The sequence below is a fragment of the Panthera pardus genome, unplaced genomic scaffold, assembly GCF_024362965.1.
Source record: "Panthera pardus isolate Hobbes unplaced genomic scaffold, ASM2436296v1 HiC_scaffold_11, whole genome shotgun sequence".
Lineage (NCBI taxonomy): Eukaryota > Metazoa > Chordata > Mammalia > Carnivora > Felidae > Panthera > Panthera pardus.
In genome coordinates, this window is record NW_026526666.1 from 83,903,756 (window position 1) to 83,928,969 (window position 25,214).

General features: G+C 52.8%; 2 protein-coding genes across 3 annotated transcripts in view; one reads left to right on the forward strand and one right to left on the reverse strand.

The window, feature by feature from the left end:
• Positions 1–3,432: 3,432 nt before the first annotated feature.
• The window catches only part of NKAIN1 (sodium/potassium transporting ATPase interacting 1), a 40,220-nt gene continuing 18,438 nt past the window's right edge, over positions 3,433–25,214 (reverse strand). The window contains exons 2-7 of one of the 2 annotated variants that reach the window (XM_019429941.2): positions 8,662–8,799; positions 7,156–7,236; positions 5,541–5,738; positions 4,810–4,870; positions 4,098–4,179; positions 3,433–3,947 (exon numbers count right to left, since the gene is read on the reverse strand). In XM_019429941.2, coding sequence (XP_019285486.1) covers positions 3,938–3,947; positions 4,098–4,179; positions 4,810–4,870; positions 5,541–5,738; positions 7,156–7,236; positions 8,662–8,799 — 570 coding nt within the window. In that variant the 3' untranslated portion in view covers positions 3,433–3,937. The remainder of the gene's footprint in view (positions 3,948–4,097; positions 4,180–4,809; positions 4,871–5,540; positions 5,739–7,155; positions 7,237–8,661; positions 8,800–25,214) is intronic. The other variant, XM_019429943.2, reaches the window with a different exon arrangement.
• Positions 21,079–25,214, forward strand: part of ZCCHC17 (zinc finger CCHC-type containing 17) — a 132,677-nt gene continuing 128,541 nt past the window's right edge. The window contains exon 1 of the mRNA XM_053898322.1: positions 21,079–21,082. The gene's annotated coding sequence lies outside the window, so the exon portion shown is untranslated. The remainder of the gene's footprint in view (positions 21,083–25,214) is intronic.

Sequence of the window (25,214 nt, forward strand, 5' to 3'; positions counted from 1 at the left end):
TGGATCGTAGGGTGATCCTATTTTTGAGGGACTTCTGTCCTGTTTTGCACAGTGGCTGCACCAGCATGCATTCCCACCAATACTGAAAGAGAGTTCCCCTTTCTCCGCATCCTCACCGACACCCTGGTTTCCTGTGTTGGTAATTTTAGCCATTCTGACCAGTGGGAGGCGGTATCTCATTGTGGTTTCGATTTGTAGTTCCCTGATGAGTGACGTCGAGCATCTTTTTATGTGTCTGTGGGCCATCTGGATGTCTTCTTTTGGAAAAATGTCTATTCACGTCTCCTGCCCATTTTTAAACTGGATGATTTGTTTTTTTTTTTTGGGTGTTGAGGTTTAAAAGTTCTTTATATATTTTGGTTACTACCCCTTTATCAGATATGTCATTTGCAAATATCTTCTCCTGGAAGGACAGCTCTAAAAGAGTGGCTTCAGCTCAAAATCCTTCAGGACTTCCCATCAGCTAACATGCCCTGATTTGACATCAGCGTGGCTATAGCCTGGATTCAACTCCTACCCCGGAAGGCAGAATGATGGCCCCCAAGGGTGCCTACATTCTAATCCCTGGAACCTGTGAACGTGTTACTGGCAAAAGGGACTTTGAGGTGGGGGAGATAATCTGGTTGGGCCCAACCTGATGACATGAGCCCTTCAAAGTGGAAAGCCTTTCCTGGCGGAGGGAGATGTGAGGATGGAAGGAGGGTGAGAGAGACAGGACCTTGCTGGCTGTGAAGGTGGAGGAAGGGGCCACAAGCCAAGAAATGCAGGTAGCCTCTAGTAGCTGGAAATGGCAAGGACTTGGATTCTCCCCCAGAGCCTCCAGAAAGAAATGCAACCCTCCAGCCATCTTGAGTTGACCCGTGAGACTCATGTCCAACCTCTACAGAACCATAAGATAATAAATTGTATTGTTTTACGACACTAACGTGGCGATCACCTCGGAGAGCACAACTGAAGCTTCCTCCAAGCACGTGGTCCTTCGCTCTTCTTCCCCATGACACCATGTGCTCTGCCCCCTCCACATCTGGCTCAGGCTGCTGACCCTGTTCGGGACACTCAGGTCGCCTCTCGCCTGAGCCTCTTAGTAACAACTGCCTTTCACCCCACCCGGTCCTCAGCCCTGACCCCCTGCCAGCGGCATTCGCCCTTCTGCCCCGCCCATTCTGTCCTGCCCCACTAAACCATAAAGCCCTTGAAGGCGGTGTCTGTGATTTGTTTTCCCCTGAGCTCCACGACCAGGAGTGGCCCACAGAGGTCTGTGTAGTGAACCTGGGGCATCTTGGGTAGTACGTCTCGTTCTCAGCTTCTAGCCGCATCAAGATGACCTGGGAATCTTAACAAGTCCTAATCCTACCAGACTGCCACGGAAGAATGGGAGGCAGCCCCATGTGTATTATTGGGCAGAAGGTCTCCAAGATTCAGAGTTAAGTAGAAGCAGCAGGAGGAAGCTGAAGACTGAGGAGAGCATGTTGCCATTTGTGTGAAAAGGGGAAAATATATTTACATAAGCTAACAACGAATGGTCTACCTTTGGAAAGATATGAAAAATAAGCAAAAGGACATCAGCGCCCGGAACTTTCTGAATTCTGTAGCATCTATACATACGATCTATTCACAAAAGTAAATAAAATTGTAAAAGTTCAAAAATATGGATTCTGGCTGTATTGCCAGAAAGGATCCAGGAAACTGTGTCTAAAGCACTGTCAGCTCATCCTAAGTCAGAAACTGAATTGTCAGGAAGAGGGCAGGGTCGAGATGTAAAGGATATTTGGAAGCATAAACTTAAAATGTACTTCATGAAAAAAAAAAAAAAAAAAAAAGAACTAGAAAGCTCTCCCAGGGGTCACAAAGCCAGGGTTGGGAACCACCGACTGAGTCCCACCTCTGCATTTTATGGATGAGGAAAGAGAGGGAGAGCGACTTCTCAAAACTACGCAGCCAATCGGAAGCACAAGCTGGTGCCCCAGGAGTGATAATGACAATGACATTGACTCCCAGCCCCTGCTCACCTTCAAGCAGGGACCCTGCTCACTCACAGGGCAGGAGGACAGAAAGATAGAGAAGAAATCACCATCTTTAATCAACCCACCTGCACAGAAACCAGGGGAGCACTCCCTGCCTTGCAAGGTCCCAGTGAGAAAAGAACTTGGGTCCCCTTGCAAAATCCATCTCATAAAAACAAAAGGCTTCAAAGCACCAGTGGCTAAACCCGTGGAGTAGAAAGGAGGCGGGGCGTGTGGGGGTGGGAGGAGAGGGCTGGAGGCAGGGAAGCAGTCAGGTCTGAAGGGAACTGCTCCCTTCTTGAGCTGTACGCACAGTTACCTAGGCAGACCACCCGGGACTCAGTGCCTGGGGGAACCAGAGGAACTCCTGGGGCCGGCTCCTTGACACAGCACTACAGATGGGATGGTGGGGTGGGGTCCTAGCCCAGGATATTCTGGCCACAGACGGTAGGGAATGCTAGATCAGAGGGTGGAGAGCAAGGATGGAGTGTTCACCACGGACGGGCTCAGGTGTACGAGCCATCTGTGTTTCCCTCCAAGTCCCCCACGCCTCCTGCCCTCCTTCCTAACCCAGGGTATCACAGACTGGGAGCTGAGGCCTGACCCTCCTGCCCTTGGACTTCCGGCCCGTACACAGGAACCAAGGTCCTCAGGGGTGTCTGTGGAAGGAGGTGGGGAGAATGAGCTCTCATCTGTTTGCTCTCAAGGGTGCTGGCCCTCCCGGCCCCACACCACGACCCACTCCCCCAGTCTGCCTCTTCAGAACTCCTTCTGGGCTTCTTAGAGGTTTCTCCTGGACACTGGAGTGGTCACAGACGCTGGTGATCTTTGAAAAGTGTTGACTGGGCCGCGCCAGCCAGCCCTCTTCTATTCCGGAACCACAGGTCTTCCATCTGGAAGGTGGATGGAACCATCAGGGGTCGGTGGGGTTGCTGACGAGGTAGGGATCATGGCTGCAGCAGACCCGGCCTCAGGGACCTGGAAGGGGGTGGCGTGACTGAGGTGTGGCCTCCCCTCTTACTGGAATGAGCTTGAAATGTTTGCCAAGGGTGGGCAGGGGCCGAGCCTAGGAGGGCTTCCCTGTGGGTCAGGCTGAATTCAGGGCTCTGGGCTCTGTTCATCTGGTTCCCAACAGAACAGGTATATTGCTACAAGAGAGGTGGTGTAGATCATGTGGGTTCTAGAGTGTCCCAGATGGATGGGGGCTCAGAAATGGAATTCAGAGACCAGACCCCGGGGTTCTGGAGCCTGAAACTGCAGAAAGTACACTGTGTTCAAGGCCTGCCTCCACCCAAAGCCTAGCTGTGTGGCCTCAAGCAAACGCTTCATATCTGGGCCTCAGTTTCCATATCTGAAAAATGGGAATTATAATCCCAGCCTCGCCCTGGGGACTTAAGAGTCAAATGAAAAGGCTAGAAAGAGCTCCATCTGCTAAGAGATTATTTTAATTATTTGAGGGAAACTGAGGCCCAGAGAGGGCCAGGGCCTTGCCAGATGTCACACAGAGAGTCAGTGACGGAGCTGCAACTGGAACCCAGGACTCCTGCTTCTAGGTCACAGTAACTCTCCCCAAGGCTGGTGAACCAGTGTGGTAAAATGAGGTGAATGCCATTTCTCTCTGGACACGGGACCGGAAGTTGGGTGAAGGGTTTCAAAAAGAAGAGGCTGGAGAAGGGAGGGAGGCCCCAGCGCACACCAAGGCTGAGATAAAAAAAAAAAAAATACAAACCCCCGCGATCCCCTCCCCCGCCCGGCCCGCCCCACCCTTGGAGTCGGGCTGCGAAGGGCCAGGTCCATGTCCGTGGCGGACCCAGCCAGTGCAGGCTGCAGTCGGTCCGCTAGCCGCCAGGGGGCGCGCCTGCCATTTGGGCCCGACCTGGTGGCCTCAGCTTCAGTCTAGCCAGCAAGCACGCGGCGCCCGGGTGGGAGCGCGGCTACCCCGACCTGCAGAAAACAAAGGCAGGTTAGGGAAGTGGACCCCGAAAATATGGGGGCAGGCAGATCCGGCTGCCCTCCCCGCTCCTCCCTGCCCTTCGTCCCCCAGCAGCAACGCCCTGGTCCCTCCACCCCACCCCACTGGGCGCCAGGACCCACGTGTACAGAGGCTGCAGTTGTAAATGCGACGTCTTCTGGGGCGCCTGGTATCCGTAGGAGTCAAAGCCACCGATGAAGTCAACTGTGGAAGGGGAGGTGGCTCATAGTTAGGGATGGGCCCCTAGGGTGCGAGTTATGGGAGGGTGGGTCCTGAAAAGGAGGAATCTGAGAGCCAGATCCCATACAGGGTTTTAGGGCCAGGCTTTGCTGCGAGATCCCAATAGGTGGACCTATGGGGAATGGGACATGGAGAAGCTCAGCCAGAGTGGCCAAAGCCCCAAGTGGACAGAGAACTTGGAGGGGCGAGGCCGTCCTTTAAGGGAGCAGGGCTTGAGCCACGTAAGGGGGCAAGACCACGGAGGTGGGTGCGTGGTGGTGGTGGTGGTGGGTTAATGGGAGCAGAGACTGGGCATGGGCGGTGTTTGTTAGGGGTGAGCCTCATGGAGCTCCTCCGGGGGGCAGAACCTAAGAGAGGTGGGTAGAGAGCGGCGCTGGAACCATGGGCTGGGCACCTGGATGTCTAGGTCACAGCTCAAAATGTGCTACGTAGACCCCCACTACCCCTGCCGCCTTTTCTTCCCCACCAAGAGGGTCCAGTTGGCCAACCCAGGGCTCCCTCCCTGGAGGGAGCTTGGAGGCACTGTCCAGGGTGCTGAAGGAACAGGATGGTGTGCGGCCAGGCTTCCCCATTCCCTAGGGGCTCCCCACTCACAGCTGTCCTCCTCCTCCAGGAACACTTTGCTCACGTAGCAGGCGAACACAAAGCCGAACAGCTGGGGATGGAAGGAAAGAAGACAGAAGCTCTTCCTCCACCCTCTGCCTGGCTGGGCCTTGTCCGACTGGAGGGGCACGGTATGCGAAGATGAAGGCCAACCCATAACAACTTCCAGTTAAATGACTGGGCCTTACTGTCAAACATAGTTGGTTCCATTCTCCTTTCTGCGAGTGGACTTTGGACAAGTAATTATTTTACCTCTTTGAGCCTCAGTTTCCCCAGCTGGACCTGGGCAATACTTTACTGACTTGTTTAGAAGAAAGAGGAGTATGTGACTTTGGGCATGTGGAGTGTGGAGGGCAAGACTAGGAACCAGAACTGTCTTGGATCCACTCTCACAACTCTTATGCACTTGATGTGGTCATTCCATTCTGTGAATAAGCAAACAAGTTTAGAGAGGGCAAGTGACTTGTCCAAGGTCACACAGCAGATACACTGGAGATCGGGTTGACTTACAGTCTGATGACTCATCCTAGTCATTAAACCTGCTCACGCCAGGCTGGGGCAGGGGTGAAGGGAGAAGATACAAGATAAGGAGACAGAGCCAGACAGAAGCACAAGAAGGCTGGGAGATCTAGGTTCTTCCCTTCTGAACTAGAGCTAAACAAAGGGGTTAGGGTAGACTCCACCTCCGGGAGTGTGTGGCTCAGGGGGACAGGAGGACTCACAGCCAGGAAGATCTGCAGAGCACTGCTGAGTGCTTCGATGTAGGGATAGTCAAGCAGGCAGCCGGTGACAGAGATGACATGGTGGTCTTCCAGGGCCAGGCGGGAGTTCAGGACAGGTGTCACTAGGCAGCCTGGCCCATTCTCCATCCACCAGGAGCGGTGCAGGGACGTGTTGAAGGTCATGATGAAGTCCCGGTCCTGGGGGCAGAGGGGCCTAGGATACTGAGCTGGGGCCATGAGGTGGCGGGAATCTTCCCCAGGCAGCAGGGAACTTTATATAAAGCCTACTTCACACCTGGACTGTTGAAGCAGCCTCCTCTTCTGACTTGACTTCAAGGGTCTGGAAGGGGGGTCTGTTTCCACAAGTCTCTATTTGGCCAGTAGGTGGCGCTTGATGACTATGCAGGTCTCACACTTCCCTCAGAGACCGAAAGGGCTGGTGCTGACCCACAGAAAGCCCCAAAATTTCAGGGATGGAAGGGACATTAACAGTGACTGAGTCCAATTTTCCAGCCCTGAGCAGAATTCTCAACACAGACCCCTTCATGGCCCATGCAGCCTCTCCACTGCTCTCTCTGTGTGACCCTGGGCAAACGTTTCCTCTCTTTAGTTCTTGGTCTGCCCATCTGAAATGGAGAAGGGCCTGGCTTAGATCCAAAGTTCTCACCCACGGTGTCTATGTGTTTACCCATCCAGTCACTCGTGCAGCCTGTTAACAGACATTCACCGAGTGCTGACCAGGTACCAAGCACTGAGATGTGTCATCTCATTCCATCCCTTCCGCAACCACATGAAGGAATTATCTGCACTCATGAGACAGGGAAACTGAAGCTCAGAAGGTAAACCACTTGCCCAGGGTCACATCACTTGGAAATGTTGGAGCTGGGATTTAAATCCAGCAGAACTACAAAGCCAATGTTCCCATTCATGTATTTTGCCTTCTTTTTGTCTAAAATTAGAAGTTGTGCCCTCTGGGCTTGCTCTTCTACAAGCCAAGAACTTCCACTTTCTTCAGTGGTTCCGCACGAGCCCTGGGCCACTCGATTGTCCCCGAAGTCTACCCTCTTTCTCTTTTGAAAATATTGATCAGAACGGGACTCAAATCGGGGTGCCTTGCTGGCTCCGTCGGTGGAACATCTGACCTGATCTTGGGGTCGGGGGTTCAAGCCCCAGGTTGGGTGTGGAGATTACTTAAAAATGAAATCTTGGGGGAAAAAAAAAAAAGAGAACTGGACCCAAATCTTTGTGGCCTTAGCCGTACAAAGTGCATGGCATTTTCATCTCCCTTGCACCAAACACCTGTGGGGCCTGAGAGCAGTTTTTAGGGCCACGACGTGAGGCTGGTTTCTACTAAGCTTGGAATCACCTGTGACCCCAGGCCATCTTCATGCAGATGGCCCTTCAGCGTTGTCTGCTCCATCATTCGTTTCTGGCAGGTGCAGGGGCGGCCAAACAAAAATGTGGGGGTAGGGTTTGCAGAGCAGATTATTCGAATGTGTAGAGGGAAGTCTCTTCAAAAGACGATGTCCCAGACCCACACCTAACTTGGAGCCTTTGGGTAGGGGACAGGAAAGGTCTGGCTCTGCCCTCTAGCACTGCCAGGCCCGAGGCTTACCTGGGACAGCTGTCCGACCTCCAGGTAGAAGCAGATGATAAATGCATTCCAGCCAACCCAGAGCACCAGCCAGGCTGCATACTGAGGAGAGGAGAGGTGGGATCAGGGTGGGGCCTGGGAAAGTGGGGACAGGGCATGTCAATGCAGACAGAGCTCAGGGACTGAGGGGACCTTTGCAGGGGGAAATGATGACATCCCACTTAGGCGGCACTTTATAGTTTACAAGTCATTTTTATATCCGTCCGGTTCCTACAACAACAGCCCTGCATGGAAGGCGCCATCCTTTCTTTAAAGATAACTCACGTAAGCCCTAGAGAGGAGGTTTAAGGTTTCCGAGATCACACAGCGAGGAAGAGATAGGGCTGCCACTCAAACTCCAGTCCTCGGGCAGCTAATCCGATGCATTCTGCAGAGAACAGCAGCCACAGCCTGGATCTGGAGCACTGGAGAGGATCTAGATATTTCCACCCAAGTCCCATGCCTGCAATTTCCGTGCCACCACACGGCAGACAGTGATGCTTAGAGTGGTACCTGGGGCTTTCCTGAGAGCCAGAGAGAAGGAGCCTCCCATCCCAGGTGACACAGAGCTTTGGGAGGGCCCTGTTCACCTGGCTTCCGGGAGCTCAGCCCGTGGGAGGCGGGAGAAGCCCAAGAATGAGCCGGAGGGGGCTCTGGCGGGAGCATGGCGTTGCATGGCACTGTTATCACAAGTGGCTAGCATTTTATGTAATAAACCTACTGAAAAGCCTTTTCCCTCAAAAGAGGCGTGTGAATGGGCCACTGAGGAAGAGCAGGGGAGAAGGGTGAGCCTAGCTGAAAGCAGGGGTTTAACAGAGACCATCAAGGACCAGGGCTTGGAAAGAGGAAGCAGGAGGAGGGAGCCAGGGACACAACACAATCCACGCCTGGGATCGGAGCACAGGGGACACTGACCTCAAGCCACACTAGCCGCTCGAGACCATATTCCTCATGAACAGCAAAGGGCAGGTCTTCCTAAAGCTACCTGAGGAACTAAACCAGATGAAGTCTGTCCCTCCACTGGCTTCCGGAGGCAGCGTGAAGATGTGTCAAGAGCGTTCACTCCGGACCTGACTGCTCTCTAATCCTGCCACTGATTAGCTGCGTGGCCTTAGGAAGCCTCATAACCTTTCTGAGCCTCATTTCCTCATCTGGGAAACGGCGATGGTAAGCCATACCTTGCAGGGCTGTTGTAAAGGTAAGCAAAACGTGCGCAACTCTCAGCACTGTGCTTGGCGGATGGTAGGCACTCCCTAAAATGATGTATCTTGTTAATACCTGGATTTTTCCCTAGGAAATTCTTCAGGGAGAATACCGCTCTTGTCTCTCTGCTGAGCAAAGAAGCATTGGTATTTGGGCATCCGCACCAGCAGCCGGGCTGGAGCTAAGACAGAGCAGGGGTCTGGGTGTCCAGGGTAGGGGGCAGTTCTGGCTGGAGGAGCCAGCATGGGGGAGGGGGAGGGGAGGGGAGGGGCAAGTGAGCCATACCAGAATGAGGTACCGGGAGCGGTACTGCACGGTGCCGAAGATGCCCAGGATGACGGCCATGATGTGCAGGAAGTTGGCTAAGATAGGAGCCCACTGATAGCCCAGGAAGTCAAAGATCTGCCTCTCCAGTGCAGCCACCTGTGGGAAAGAGCAGGCTGAGGCCACAGGGACAAGGGAAGGCCAGGGACTAAAGGGAAGGGAAGGGATTCTTCCTTGACCTTGTGGAGCGGGTGACGCCACCTACTGTGGTGATGGGGCACCACGGCCTGACTGTACACGAGTCTCAGCATCATCCTAACTCTGCAAGACCACAGGGATATGGGGGGAGTGAGGGCAAGGCTGTGGGGGCCGGCTGAGACTGAGCCCTGATCATCACTTCGGGGAGAGCGAACGGGAGAAGGGAACCACAGTTCAGAACACCTTCAGAGCCAAGAGGCTCTGCCCACTAGTACCTGCCCCTGCCCCATGTGGGGCTCTGAGCAGGTGGAGTCAGGATCCAGACTGCTCCCCGCCCTCCCAGCTCTGGCCAAGGGCTGAGCCATAGCCCTGAAGGGCTAGAAGTCCTGAAGCCCCTTCTTCCAAGGACTCCTGTCTGGAGGTTGCCCTGGCCCGTGGGATCCATGGGATGCAGAGAAAGGGATTTTTTTTTTTTTTTTTTTTACTCTCCTTCCCCCAGGGAGCTGTAATGGGTTGCAAAATTGACCTCAAGTTTTTCCTCTCCATGTTTCCATGCTCTTCGACAATGCCGTCCCACACTAACTCTGCATGGTTATGTGACTCGCTTTGCCCAGTGGGACTTTAGCAAGCCCAATGCAAGTTGAAGACCCCCAAAATGCTTGTGCATTGGAGTTTGCCCACTTGCTACACGTGTAACACAGAGAACACCACGAGAAAGAGCCCGGGTGCCCAGCCGGAGCCTGAGAGGAGAACCAAGGCGCCCTAGTTGACAGCCAATCAACCTTCAGACGCGTGAGGCCATTTAGATCATTCCGCTAACCAACCCAGCAACTGACCTAAGACACGTACCTAGACCAGAAAAATCTCCCAGGTGATCCGCAGAATCATGAGCTCAATAAAACGGTTGTTTTAAACTGCTGTCATGGAATGATTTGTTACCCAGCAGAAGCTAACTGATATATAGGACCCCATCAGCACTCCCTTTCCCAGTAGCTCCGGTTCAACCTTGCAGCTGCTATACTTAAGAACAAAGGTGCCGGCGTGCCTGGGTGGCTCATGAGGTTAAGTGTCGGACTCTTGATTTCAGCTCAGGTCATGATCTCACAGTTCATGAGTTCAAGCCCAGCATCAGGCTCTGCACTGATTGGGATTATCTCTCTCCCTCTCTGTTCCTCCCCCAGTTGTTCTTGCTTACTCTCTCTCAAAATAAATAAACAAACAAAAAGAGAAGAAGAACAAAGGTGCCAGGGAAATCCATTGTCATTGATTGCCCAATACCTCTTTTTCTGGTAATAGAAACCATCTCTTTTGTTTTGGGAACCACCTTCCAGACCCTTAGTTCATGTGGTTTGGGTGGGGCTGAGCCCATCTCTAATTTCAGCGGAAGGCTCAGGACCCAGTCCTGACCAAATAATCGGCACATGGGGATCTGTGCAGGGATGGACACTCGTCCCCGTGCCTGCCCCTGGCGGTCACTGTGGATGGTTGCTGGAGTAATTGGGACAGAGATACCCTCTATCTGCCAGGGTATCTGAACGGGCATAGTGTCACCCAGAGCTGTTGGTGGCTGTCTTTGCCATCTCACAGGGACAGCCTGCTTGAGGAAGCAGCCCAAAGCTAAGGGGCAGAGAGGGAAGCAGAGTGGACAAGCGAGGTGAGTGTCCTGGTAACGTCATTTCCGGTCTCAGGATCTAGCCATCGCTGAAAACTAATTCTCCCTCCTTGCACTTGTGATTTCTGTCCCTTGCAACCGAAAGTCCTGACCTAAAAGAGAAGGGGAGCGGAGGGGATCTGGCTGGGAAGGGACAGGGAGGGTTCTGATTGAGAAGATCCTAGAAGCCTTTCTCCTGGCAGGGAGGCAGGAGGAGGTGGGGCTGACGCTACCGCACAGATGGCAGGGCTTGGGCAGAAACCCAGGAAGCCGCGGGCCCAACCCTGGCACCCGCCCACCTGGCGCCAGCCTGCCTCTTGTTGGTGACTCCTCTCCCGGGGCCCTGCAGATTGGAAAGAGCTTTCCAAGTGCACCTCTCATGGATACTCCTTGGCAGAAAGGCACGGCTGAGACCATTATCTCATTCTGAAGAAAGAGACCACGAGGCTCAGAGAAGGGAAGTGACTTGCCCAAGGTCACACAGCAGGTAGATGGCAGAGCCAGGCAGCCATTCTGCTTTTCTCTGCCACCTGTCCCATCAAAGCCCCTCCCTTTGCCCTGTTGTCACTGGCCTGGGAGTTAAGAGGTTGACAGTATGACAGACGCCTGGGTGACTTGGGGCGGGCCACCTTCCCCACTGGGTCTCAAGCTCCTTCCTCCATACATAAGAGGCCACTGGACTACATGACCTCTAAGGGCCCTTCTGGTTTTGACCCCAACGGTCTGCTGACCTTGGGAGAGAAACTCCCCAGATTGCTCCCCCTGCTCCCAAAAGATCCTCCCTCATTTCCGTTTTTCTCCTTTCCACCCTGACTCTGCCGGGCCTGGGAGAGCCCTGGTGGTTTGGGGTTCCCCTGAGGCTCTCAGCTCTGCTGGCATCTGGTCCTGGCAAGGAGGATGCCATCAGAGGACAGAGGAGGTGGCTGAGACAGACTTGCCCAGGCTCATCGTGTAGTTGGGGAGACATCTTGCCTGGGTATGCCTACCTAAACCAGGACATCACCCTGCCCTGACCCTGGCACTTGCTCAAAGCCCTCTTTTGGTTCTTGGGGACCTCAATGACAAAGGAAGCAGTGGGACAGTTACCACAAAAAGCTTTGGAGTCTCTAAAACTTGGGTTGAAACTGCAGCTCTGTGCGACATGGGGCAAGTTACTTTCCCTCTCGGAGCCTATTTCTTCAACTATAAATGGGGAAGACAATCCTTCCCTTGAGAAGTTGTGAGGATATGGAGACATCACATAAACTAACAGACAACTAGACTTAATCAATGGTGGCTAATTAGGAGAAGACTCAACAGTGGAAGCTTCTTAGTTGGGCACCGAAGGTTTCCTGGGAGCTGGCACAAGCCTTTATCCCCAGCCAGCTCCTGCCCCCAAGTGGCTGAAACAATGGTTTAAGTCCCGCCTTCATTTCCCTTTTCCTTCCTTCCTTCCTTCCTTCCTTCCTTCCTTCCTTCCTTCCTTCCTTCCTTCCTTTTAATTTTTTAACATTTATTTTGAGACAGAGAGAGAAAGAAAGAAAGAGAGGCAGAGAAAGGGAGCTGGCTGAAAGCAGCTGAAGCAGGCTCCAGGCTCTGAGCTGTCAGCGCAGAGCCCTCTTCGGATCCTCTGTGCCCCCCTCTCTCTGCCCCACCCCTGTTCATAGCGTTCTTTCTCGAAAATGAAGAAACATTGGGAAAAAATGAATCCATGGACATATATATTTTTAATTTTTTTAAACGTAAAAAAATATATTTATCTTGAGAGAGAGGGAGAGCACGCACGGGGGAGGGGCAGAGAGAAGGAGAGAGAGAGAGAGAGAGAGAGAGAGAGAGAGAGAGAGAGAATCCCAAGCAGGGTCCACGTTGTCAGCGCAGGGCCCAGCGTGAGGCTTGAACTCACGAACCACGAGGTCACGAGCTGACATCGAGTTGGACGCTTGAGCCATCCAGGCGCCTCGAAACCTTATTTTTACTGCGTATTTATTTTTGAGAGAGGGTGCGTGAGCAGGGGAGGGGCCGAGAAAGAGGCGGAGCGAGGATCCGAAGCAGGCTCTGTGCTGACAGCAGCGAGCCCGACGTAGGGCTCGAACTCACAAATTTTGAGATCATGACCTGAGCCAAAGTCTGACACTCAACTGACTTCACCACACAGGCATCCCTGAACCTTTCTTTTTTTTAATTTATTCTTATTTTTTTAATTAATGTTTACTTACTTTTGACACAGAGAGAGAGAGAGCGTGCGCGCGCATGAATGGGGGAGGGTCAGAGAGAGAGGGAGACACAGAATCCGAAGCAGGCTCCAGGCTCCGAGCTGTCAGCACAGAGCCCGACGCGGGGCTCGAACTCACGGACCGTGAGATCGTGACCTGAGCCGAAGTCGGACGCTTAAGCGACCCAGCCACCCAGGGGCCCCAATAATCTCAATTCTAAACTTATTATTTTTTATTAGAAAACCAAGTCAAATATTCCAGAACTTCTGCTTGTCCAGCTGTGGTATGTGGCTAATTAACAAATAAAGAGCAAACAGAATTATCTTCCCCCTTTGGGTGCAGCAGCTTAGAACAATAATCTGAGGGCCGCAGTGACTGTAAATGCAACTGACCTTGGTGTGTCTTTTTACTCTCAGGGGAGGGATAGTGTGGAGACGACAGCACCTCCTTTGCAAAAGTTTCTTTTTTTTTTCCTTTTGTTTTGTTTTGTTTTGCAAAAGTTTAAAGTGCACGTGCACTGAGGGAAAAAGTGACTCTTTTTTTTTTTTTTTTAACCTGGTCAGCCCATAAGCTAGGTCTTGAGTCTCTCCTAGGTGGGCCAGAACCAGGACGGAAGCTCCTGTTGGCAACTGATGCAGCCTCCTCCCTGATCTCCAGCAAAGGGAGGTTGGCCACAACCCCCCCCCCCCCCCCCCCCCCCCCCCCGTCGAGGGCTTTTCCTTTTTCCTTTTTTTAATGTTTATTTATTTTTGAGGGAGGGAGGGAGGGAGAGAGAGAGAGAGAGAGAGAGAGAGAGAGCAAGCAGGGGAAGGGCAGAAACAGAGGAAGACACAGAATCCAAAGCAGGCTCCAGGCTCTGAGCTGTCAGCACAGAGCCCGACGCGGAGCTCTGACTCAGAAACCGCGAGATCATGTCCTGAGCCGAGGTTGGAAGCTTCATCGACCGAGCCACCCAGGCGCCCCTCGAGTGCTTTTTCTAAAATACAAATCTGGTCCAGTCACTCTGTCATCAGGGCAGCCCACAGAGCTTGGGGTAATCCCTGCGGTCTCTGGGCCTGCCAACTCCCCAGCCACACAGGACCCCAAACCAGGACGAGAGCCCTGACCATCCCAGAGTGACAGATGAGAACGGGTCACCAGATCCCGTCTGCATCGGTCAAGACCCACATGCCTGCCCCTCAATCCTCTCTACCCTCATCCCCTCAAGGCCCTGTGCTGCTCCCCCTGACCCAGCCCTCCCCCACCCCTTTCAGAAGTCCTCCGAAACCAGCCTGTGCCCCTAAAGGCTCAGCTCCTTCCCTGAGGGGTCCCCCCTCCCCTGTGTTTTGCACCCAAGGATGCCGTTTCTCTGTGCTCTTCTCAGTGACCATTTCTCTTCTCACATCCCATGTTCCTTGGGCCCAAGGGTGGGGTAGGATCCTCTGGGGTCCCTAAGTTGCTTACAGAACTGGACAACCCTGTGCCCCCCAGGGCTCGGGCCCTAGGGCTATACCACTCCCCCCACTGCTGACCTCGTCATCGGCTGGCCTCCAGGTCCTGCCTTTTCCTGAAAATGAGTTTCATCCCTGCATCACACCAGTTGCCTTGGACATCAGGGACCACCCCCTCCAGCACCGTGACTTCTCATCTCTCAAACACCTCTCCTGTGACCTTTCCCTCCATTTCTCCTCCTACACGGCCACCACGTGGACTGTGGCATCACCATAACTGCCCCGCCTCCAAAGTCACCAATTCGACAGCCCCTGCTGGACCACTCCAGCTTGCTTCCCAGCACCTGTGGACGGTGACGGTGACGACCTGGGTCCAGTGCATCAGGTCCCCTGCCCCTCACCCTCCACCCCTTCCATTCTCCATTTCCTCACTCACACCCCAGCTCGGCTTGCTGGGACCGCACGATGCTTCCTTACTTCCGAATGAGCTTCGGCTGTAAGCCAAACTCCCATGCCCTCTGCCTTTCCATCGCACCTGTCAGGAAAGGCCCACACCTGCAAAAACCCAATTAACAGTGTTCTCACTGCCTGCAAAGCAGCCAAGCGCTGATAGAGCATGTCACTCCCCAGGCAGACAAGGTGCATGACAGATCGACAGACCTTGTAATCATCAACTTTGAGAGCACCCCCCCCCTCCGCCCCACAACCCGCCTGGGCCTCTCTAGGGAACTCACTTTCTCCGCTATCTCAGATCTTACTGTCCTCAACCCTCCTGGGCCCCCACCCCCACCCCAGCCTCACTCTCAGAGGACCTGGCCTCTGTCTCCCCCTCCTCCGCCCGGTGCCTCCACCTACACCCTGGACCCCATCTCCTGTCTTCTCGGGAGCTCACACCATCCTCTTCTTGCCTGTAAACTCAACCTCAACCTCTCCCTCTGCCCAGGATCCTTCCCATGGGGTCCTAAACACATTCAAGCCACTTCTATTAAAAAAATGAATGAATGGGGGCGCCTGGGTGGCTCAGTCGGTTAAGCGTCCGACTTCGGCTCAGGTCATGATCTCTCGGTTCGTGAGTTCAAGCCCCACGTCGGGCTCTGTGCTTACAGCTCAGAGCCTGGAGCCTGTTTCAGATTCTGTGTCTCCCTCTCTCTCTCTGACCCTCCCCCATTCATGCTCTGTCTCTCTCTGTCTCAAAAATAAACGTTAAAAAAATAAATAATAAAAAATTTTAAAAAATGAGTGAATGAATGAACGAATGAACGAAAGAAAAGCCCCACATGGTCCCCAGCTACACCTCCTCTATCTCAATGCTCTCACGCCCAGACTAAGGGTCTCAACGTCCTCCCTACAACTCGTTCCTCTGCCTGCTTGCACGCTGCAGTGTGGTTCAGTGGTTAGGAGCTGGGTCAGCATCCTGGTACCACTGGCCAAGTCACTTAACCTCGCTGCACCTCGGTTTCCTCTCCAGCGGAATGGGTATAATTCACAACACCTCTCTCATACGGTTGTGAAGAGATTCGGAGTTGTTTGTTTAATTTGTGAACACGATGCCCAACGTGGGGCCTGAAACTCACAACTCTGAGATCAAGAGGTGCATGCTCTAGCAACTGAACCAGACGGGCATCCCATTTTTCTTTTCTTTACTATTATTTAAAATTATATTCTGCTGCAGAACTCCCTTGCCTCCCCCCTTGCTTTCCTTTTCCCATGGCACTTATCACACACTAACATACTACCCACTGCCTTTTACTGCCTGACTCCTGCATTAGAAGGTAAACCCCACGGGAGCAGGGATTTCTGCCTGAGGTGCTCCCGGCTGCATTTCCGGCAGGGAGAGCTGTGCCTGGCACGGGGGCAAGTGCCAAGGTTAAGCTGGTTCTCCACCCTTCCTGGCCACTCCTGATTCTGGTGTGTAGCCAGGGCCCTAAATGTCAGAACACCCCAAGGCCATTCCCTGGGCTCTCTTTATGCTCCTTTTGTCCAAGCAAACGCACGCCCACCCAAGCTCCAGGGGCTACTTGCTTGTGTTTCGGCCTCCAGCCCCTTTATAAGTGGCTACTCATTGGATGAACTTCACATGCCCAAACGTGGACTTAATGAACTTACTATCCCCCAAACTGGTCCATTTCCAGTGTTTGGGTCCCATGATGTGCTGCAAAAGCCAGAAAGCTCAACTTCAGGTCCTGGTCTCCCTCCTGCCCTCTACAAGACTACCAGCTGCCCTCCCCACCCTGCCCGCCCCCCGGCCTGCCTCAAGCCTAACCGGCCCCTCTCCTTTCCCAAGTGAAGCCACCACGGGGCTCCCCTGCTGCCCCTCCCCCTGCCCTTAGCTCCCCACCCCCACCCGATTATTTATTTATCGGGTAGCTGCCAGCTGAGGGGGATGCGGTTGCCATGGGAACCATCAGCCCCGGGTCAGGGCTGCCTCTGTTCTCAGTAGGATGCTCTTGTCTGTCTAGACGCCAACCCCAGGAGCCCAACACCAGGTGGGGGGTGGGGGTGGGGGTCAAGGGATAAATGATGCGGATAGGCCCACCCCAGCCCCCAGGAAGCAGGCTGGGGGAAGAGAGGGCGGAGAGGGGGCTGGGCTCCAGCCCCACAACCCATCACAAGCCTCTCGTGCCCAAGCCCTTGCCGGCCAATTCTGCAAGTCAACTACTTTGCTGGCCAAAATTCCAGCCATGTCGCCGGGGGACACAGAAGTCAGGCCATCTGAGGGAGGGGTCCCTGAAGTTTTTGAAGAATGGTTTGGTCCAGCCCGGTACTGTTACTGACTTTAGTTCACAGAAGGCTGACGTGGGAAGAGCTCCCCATTTGGGGACCAGCAAACCTGATTCTGTCCCCAGTGATTTCACTGTGCGACCTTGGGCAAGTTACTCCCCCTCTCTGAGCCGGAGCCTGGGAAAATGTCCCAAAGCGCATGGAAAGCTTTCGGCCCAGCGCCTGGCACACGGTTGGTGCTCTGTATACGGCAACAGCCTTTGCTGCAGCCCCAAACTCAAACCCCCCTTTTCCCAATGGATTTCTGAGGCAGCTGACAAAATTAAACCCGACTTAGGCCCTCATCCATGAAATGAGGGAGTGGGACTGAAGCCAGACAGGAGGACCCCTGGAGATCCACCAGCCCAACCCCCTCATTAGGGAGGTGAGCCAACTGGCTGCAGTGCTTGTCTGAGAGGAAGGACTTCCCACTCCCCCTGAGCTCTGCCTCCATCGCTGGCTGCAGTGGTCCCAGAGATCAGGTAGTCTTTGGCAGGGTCAGGGAAAAACAGGCCTGGCAGGGACTCAGTTCACCGAAAAAATATTTCTTGAGCACCTATAATGTGCCAGGCTGTGTGCAGAGTACCCAGTGATGAACAAGCTGGTGTGGCACCCTCCTCAGGAGCTCAAGTCTGGAGACAAATCCCATAGTCCTCTGGGAGCTGATGATGGGAGCTTCTCTGCCAGGTTCCCCGCCCGCTGTGTGTAGCGACCTGTGGGGACTCCTTCCTACCCCCAACACACACACACACACACACACACACACACACACACACACACACACACACAAACGCGCGCGCTCCCTGTCGCTGTCTCTTCTGGGGCTCCTGCGGCCCTTCTGCCTCTCTGTCCTGGTCTGATTCCTGATGGAAAATGGCCAAGGTCGTCACCGGTAAGTGAAAACAAAAAACAAAAACACAACAACCGCAGAGTAATAGGATTCCATTTACATTACAAATAAAAAATAAAAAGAGAGACAAAGCCAAAAAATAAAAATAAATAAAAAGACGCGAAACGCGTTTGACTAAATGCAGAATCAAGAGCTGGGGAGACACACAAGACAAATGGTTATGACAACTTCCCTCTAGGGAGTCGGACTGGGGAGATGGGGAGCCTTACACTTTCACTTAGAAATACTTCTGTATCTTGGATTTTTTACAACGAAGGTATGCTTTTCAACAACGTTAAGAAGACACGTCTTTCAGTGTCGATTCGTGTGCAAAAGCAGTGAAGTGGCTCAGACGATCTGAGGTCTCCTTCTCTGATGTGAAGGTGCTGGGGGGCCCCGGGCAAGTGTCCTCCTCTGGGCCTCAGTGTTCTCGTCTGTACAGTGGGGGCCTCGGTCGCTCCAAACCACTGTCTGGGCCTGGTGATGCTGCAGCCTGCCTATGGGCAGGGGGCCTGGCCTTGGGGTCCTGCGACCTCTGCTGAGGGCCTAACGGCCCCTTTTCCCCAGAAGCTGGTTCTGGCAGCCCCCGGTAAGATCGCCGCTCGGGTTCAGCCAGCCGAGGCACAAGGGCTCCCCATAACCCTTGTGGAGCCTCCGGGATACGAAAGGTGGAGGCTCAGAGTGGTCCCGGGTCTCCCAAAGTCACTCAGACAGGAAGTGGTAGAGTTCAGGTTCGAGTCCTTGTCTGTGCGTTCACTGTTCTTCCCACCCACCCTATGTCTCGCCAGAGACGGTCGGGGGCATAGGAAGGGGCAGATCTGAGGCGGGGCGGGCAGAGCCTGGCTTGGATCAAAAGCGGGCAGTGACGTAACAGCTAACATTTATTAATCTCCTATTAATGCCAGACACTATGCTGAGTATTTCACACCTGTTCATTCATTCATTCTACAAACAGCTCTCCAGGGCCTTTTGTGGGCTAAGAGCTGAGAAGTAAGGGGACCCGGATCTTGTCCCCATGGGATGACAGTCCTGCCTGTTCCCTCCTCAGCACTGACACCAGAACATCTGCCTGAGCCCAGAGAGCCCGGAAAGCAGAAGAGGGGTAAGATGGTGGGGAGGGGGGGTGTTCTTTCCCATTAGAAAATAGAAGAAAACAACTCTCAATGGGCTTCAGAATTGTACAATCATTTATTGAGCGCCTAGTGTATATTACCCCTCATACCCATGTCTCTAAATCCTACCCCCATTGCTGGATGAGGAAACTGTGGCCCAGAGAGGTAAAGGGGCTTGCCCAAGGACACACAGAAGAGCTGAGCCTGCAGCCAGTCTGTTGGGGTCCCAACCTTCACTCTTCCCTACCACATGGCTGAGACCGGGCTGCCAAGCCTGCTTGCATGCCCTGGCAGATGGGGATCTCACCCCTTATAGCCTTGATGGAGTAATCTCCCGCCCTCAGTCCTGCTCCCTCCTCCTAAGGCCAGCTCCCCCAGCCCCCCAGGCTCCAAGACTGCCATCTGTCTATCCTTATGCCCTCCTGCTGTGGCCCAGCCCTGGACCTCAGCTGGGCCTGGGGGAGCGAGGGAGCAGCTGGCCACTGGCTTGTGCGTAATTAGCCCTCAGAGACCAGCCTGGAGCTTAAGGGAGGCCCAGGACTGTCTCAGAGGGCTGGCTGAGGCCAGCCTCGGTCCCTGCAGGAGGCAGTCGCTGGGGCTTGGCCTCTGTCTCCATGGCAACCCCATCCCCTCATCCCAGCGACAGCTGACCCTTCCCAGCTGGGGGACTCCTCAGACCCCTTCTGGGCAAATTCATCCCCGCTACATCTCTGAGCTGGCAGCTCCATTAGAACAGGCCCGGTAGTGGTCTAATTAGCATACATCTACATTAATTTGCATAAACCCAGCCTAGAAGCCCAGGGTTATGCCAAGGTCAGTCTGAAATCAAAGGGTCCCTCCAAGTCACGGGGCCTATCTCTTCATCCACAATCTGGTCCAGCCTACAGGCACCCCAGGGGGAGGCCACTGGGCGTGCAGAGAAGGGCCTTCAGGACAGTGACTCTGACCACGTCCCCTCTTCCGTGGACCGGGGACCAGGATGCCTACTTCGCAGCAGTGAGGGTCTTCCAGGCCCCACCCCACCCCCTTCGAGCGCTAATCTCCACTCCTGGAGCTCCTTACTTTGTGCCAGTGGGGCAGGCCCCTCTTACAGTTCCAGAAAAGCCCACAGGACCCCAGGAGAGCTGCCCCTTGGATCTGGTGGGTCCTATGCCACCTGCCTGCCACCAGGCCATCCCGCCCTAACTTCTGGGGTCTGGCAGCAAAAGGACTAGAAGCTGGCAGCTACCAGCTTCGGCCTTTCCTCAACACCACCTCCTCTGGGCTTTGCCCTCGTGCCCGTTCACAGCCCAGGAGCAGGGGGCATCTGACTTGGCTCCGGCCCCCAGCACCATCCACTTTGGTGCCCTCTTTGGAAAACCACGAGAGGCAGTTTGACGCAGTGGGGCAGAGGGCGTGCTTGGGTTTGTCTTCCATACGAGCCTCAGTCTCCCCGTCTGTAAAATGGGGAGAACAGCCCCCACACTTGCTGGAACTACCGTGAAAATTCAATAAGACAACGTACGTCAAGTGTCTGACGTAGTAAGCGTTCCATAAGTGTTGACTATTTTTTTTTTTAATGTTTACTTTGAAAGAGAGACAGAGGGTGAGTGGGGGGAGGGGCAGAGAGAGGGAGACACAGAATCCCAAGCAGGCTCCGCACCTGCCCCATGCCTCAACTACCGAGACCCGCAGCAGGCTCTGGAGTGGGCAGTGAAAGCCTGGGAGGAGGGCGTCCTCTTTAGAAAACACTTCAGATAGGATGGAGGGGACGACAACCCGGGCGGAGCAAATCCAGCAAAAAACACACTCACCCAGAAGATGCTGGCTGCAGATCAATGGACTTCTGGATAAATAAAAAGGTGATTAATCAGATTCTCCATTAAGTACAACGAACGGCACCGTATAATTAAGCCAAAAAACTCGCGGCGGAAAGCACCTTTAAGGGAGCAGGCACTTAGGCAGGGAGAATTAAGGAGGCACTGAGGACAGCAGGAGCTATAAGGCTGGAGGTGAGGCGGAAGAGACCAGAAGGTTGACCCAAACAATCAGGAGTCACAGCATTAGAGGAGGCCAGAGCCCTGTAGTTATCAGCTCAAGCTCCAGAGTCAGGCAGACTTGGGATGGGGTCCCAGCTCTCACTTACAGGCTTGTAGGACCCGGGAAAGTCATTTCCTGGAGCCTCAGTTTCCTCATCGGTAAAATGGGAACACAGCTACCACTGATACCGACCTCCTGGGGTTGTGGCCGACTCGATGAGAATGGGAGTAAAGAAGTTTGCATATAGTAAGTGCTCAATAAATTCTCCTTGATTGGACAAGTCACTTTCCCTCTCTGGATCTTAATTTCTCCTTGGCAAATAGGGGATAATGATGTCCTGTCTTACAGAGAAATTGGCGGACCAAGTGAGATCACAACCAGGAAAGCAGTTTATATACCATAACGTGCTTTTTAAATTGTAAAGTACCGTGTCCCCATCGTCATTATTAGGATAATGAAGTTCTTTGGTTTCATACCAAGGTCAGATCCCTGTTGCTCGTTTCCTGAGAAGCTGTCCGGTGTCGTGGTTAAAAGTGTGGCCTAGGAGCCAGGCTGCCTGGGTTTGAATCCTACCTTTACCCTGATTATTAGCTGTGTGACTTTCAGCGACTCACTTAACCTAACCTCTCTGTGCTTTAACTTCTCCGTCTATAAAACGGGGATAATGATAACAGTGCCTATTTCATGGGATTGTCGTGAGGCCTCAGTGAGGGAACATGTGTAAAACGTTCAGAACATTGCCTGGCCCGTACTCACGGGTAAAGCCACGTCAGTTGCAATGAGTCACCCATAGTGAAGACTTTGGACCTGGGTCCCCTACAGGCTCAGAGGACTCAAGTGCTGTGGAAGAGACCACAGTTGTCCTGGTGTGCACGCCCCAGGTAGCGCCCTCTCCCCGACCCACCCCATCCAGTCCAGCAGCTGCCTGACCCAGCCTGGCCCCTTCTCCGCCTGGCTTCTCATGCACCCCCCAAGCATCCACGAACACTGACCTTGCACTGGGCCCGCCCTGTCAACTGTCAGTTCGGCACAACCCAGAGAAGAGAGCAGGGACTTCCCCGCGGGGACGTGCACGGAGCCCACCCTGCACACACTGCCTCATGTCCGCGCGTTTCGCGTCTTCCTCCCAACGCTTGAGAGCTGTCCTTTTCCACGTGTAAAAACAGAGGCCCAGGGAGGGTGTGGGAGTGGTGGGGGCAGGATTCGCGTCTAGCTCTGTCAGGGCGATGATATTCCCAAAGTGAGCTAGAGTCAACGCAGTCTCTGTCAAAATTCCAACGACTTGTTTTTACAGAAATAGAGAAGCTGGTCCTAAAATTCAGAGGAACGCTCAAGGGACCTAGAATAGTCAAATCATCTCAAAAAAGAAGAACGTTGGAGGGTGAGACTTCTTGATCTCAAACCTTACAGTAACATTACAGTAATCAAGACGGTGTGGTATTCACGTAAGGTTAGGCTGACAGGTTGAGATGGAATGGAATTGAGAGTCCGAAAACAAACCCATGCCTTTGATTGATTTTCAACAAGGGTGCCAAGACCATTCAATGGAGAAAGCGTAGTCTCTTCAACAAAGGGTGCTGGGACACCTGGATATCTGCGTGCAGAAGAATGAAGTTGGACCCCTACCTCACACCAGATGCAAAAACTAACTCAAAGTGGATCACAGACCTAAATGTTAAGGGCTAAAACTATGACACTCTTAGGAGGAGCCATACGTGTGACCTCGGAATAGGCATGTGATAATATGACACCAAAAGCACAAGTAGCCAAAGAAAAACCAGATACGCTGGATGTCATCAAAATCAAGACCATTTGAACCTCAAAGGACACCATCAAGAAAGTGAAAGCCAACCCACACAGAATGGAAGAAAATATTTGCAGATCAGAGATGTGATAAAGGTCTAGAATCCAGAATATATAAAGAATTCTTAAAAGAAAAAAGAGGGGAGCACCTGGGTGGCTCAGCCGGTTAAGCATCCGACTTCGGCTCAGGTCATGATCTCGCGGTTCGTGGGTTCGAGCCCCACGTCAGACTCTGTGCTGACAGCTCAGAACCTGGAGCCTGCTTCGGATTCTGTGTCTCCCTCTCTCTGCCCCTCCTCCACTTGCTCTCTCTTTCTCTCTCAAAAACAAATAAAACATTAAAAAGTTTTTTAAAAAAGAATTCTTACCACCCAACAAAATGATAAATAACCCAATTTAAAAAATGAGCAAAAGATTTGAATGGAAATTTTTCCAAAGAAGATACAAAAATGGCCAATAAGCACATGGAAAGATGCTCGCCATCATTACTCGTCAGGGAAATGGAAATCAAAAGCACAATAAGATACTACTTAATACCCATAAGGATATCTAAAATTAAAAAGACAGGGACGCCTGGCTGGCTCAGGGGGAAGACTGTGTGACTCTTGATCTCAGGGTTGTGAGTTTGAGCCCCACATTGGGTGTAGAGATTACTTAAATATCTAAACTTAAAAAAAAAAAAAAAACGACAATCACAAGTTTGGGTGACGGCGTGAAGAACTAGAACCTTCGTGGCATTACTGGTGGGAATGTCAAATGGTGCAGCCACTATGGAAAACGGGCCACTTCCCTGTCCCCCAAGTAAGCAGTTAGTACATGGCTCAGCAATTTATTCCTAGGCAGTTACCCTGAAATTGAAAACAAAGTTCATATAAAACTTGTACAGAAATGTTCATAGCACCATTGGTCACAGCAGCCCCAATGGAAACAACCCAAAGGTTGATTGACTGATTAACGGATAAACAAAGTGTGATAGATCCATACATGGAATATAAAGTCTCAAAAAGGAATGATACACGGATACAGGCTACAACAAGCATCAACTTTAAAAATATCATGCTGAGGGGCGCCTGGGTGGCTCAGTCTGTTAAGCATCCGACTTCGGCTCAGGTCATGATCTCGCGGTCCGTGGGTTTGAGCCCCGCGTCGGGCTCTGGGCTGACCGCTCAGAGCCTGGAGCCTGTTTCAGATTCTGTGTTTCCCTCTCTCTCTGCCCCTCCCCCGTTCATGCTCTGTCTCTGTCTCAAAAATAAATAAACGTTAAAAAAAAAATTAAAAAAAAAATATCATGCTGAGAGGGGCGCCTGGGTGGCTCAGTCGGTTGAAGAGTCCGACTTCGGCTCAGGGCACGATCCCATCATTTGTGGGTTCGAGCCCCGCATCAGGTTCTGCACTGAGGGTCCGGATGGCCTGCTTGGGATTCTCTCTCTCGGCCCTGCCCCTCCCCCAGGCACTCACTCTCTCTGAAAATAAGTAAACTTAACAAAAAAATTATGCTGAGAGAAGCCAGTCACAGAGGACTGCATACTGTATGATTCCACTTACATGAAGTGTCCAGAGAGACAGAAAGCAGATTAGTGGGATAGCCAAGGGTTGGTGGGAGAGGAAAATGGGGAGTGACCGCTAATAGGCTTGAGGTTTCTTTTTGGGGTGCTGACGGCGTTCTGGAATTAGAGTGTGCTGATGGCTACACAAGAGTGTGACGCACTAAGAGCCCTGAATTGTACACTTTAAGGTAGTGATTTTTATTTACTTATTTATATTTATTCATTTTTTAATGTATGTTTGTTTCTGAGAGAGAATGACAGAGCGCAAACGGGAGAGAGGCAGAGAGAGAGGGAGACACAGAATCCGAAGCAGGCTCCAGGCCCTGAGCTGTCAGCGCAGAGCCCGATGCGGGGCTCGAACTCACAAACCGCAAGGTCATGACCTGAGCCAAAGTTGGATGCTTAACTGACTGAGCCCCCAGGCGCCCCTAAGATGGTGAATTTTATGTATATGAATTGTACCTAAAAAAAAAAGAAGACGACAATGAAGAAGATGAAGAAGACGAGGAAGAAAAAAGCCCAGACACAGCTCTGGGCCTCACAGAGCTTACATTCAGTGGGGTGGGGTAGGGAGAGGGAGCCAAACACACACACACACACACACACACACACACACACACACACACACACACACAAATTACTGTTATGCTAAGTGTCTGAAGGAGGGGTGACAAGAATGAGAACTATAATGGAAGTGGCCAAGAAAGACTTCCTGGATGGAGTGAACTGAAGGAAGAGGGGTTGGCAAGGGAAGGGAGAGAGGGAAGGACAGGCAGCAGGGAAAGCATGTGCAAAGGTCCGGTGGTGGGAGGGAGCTTGGCAAGTAGAAGGGTCCAGAAACGACCCCTGTGGCTGGAGCACGGGGAATGAGCGGGAGCAGGATGCCAGAGGGAAGGGCTGGGAGGGCTCTCATATCCTGTGGCCTGATGCCAACACGGCAGTGTCAGAGACGAGCAGAAAAGCAGCCTGGATC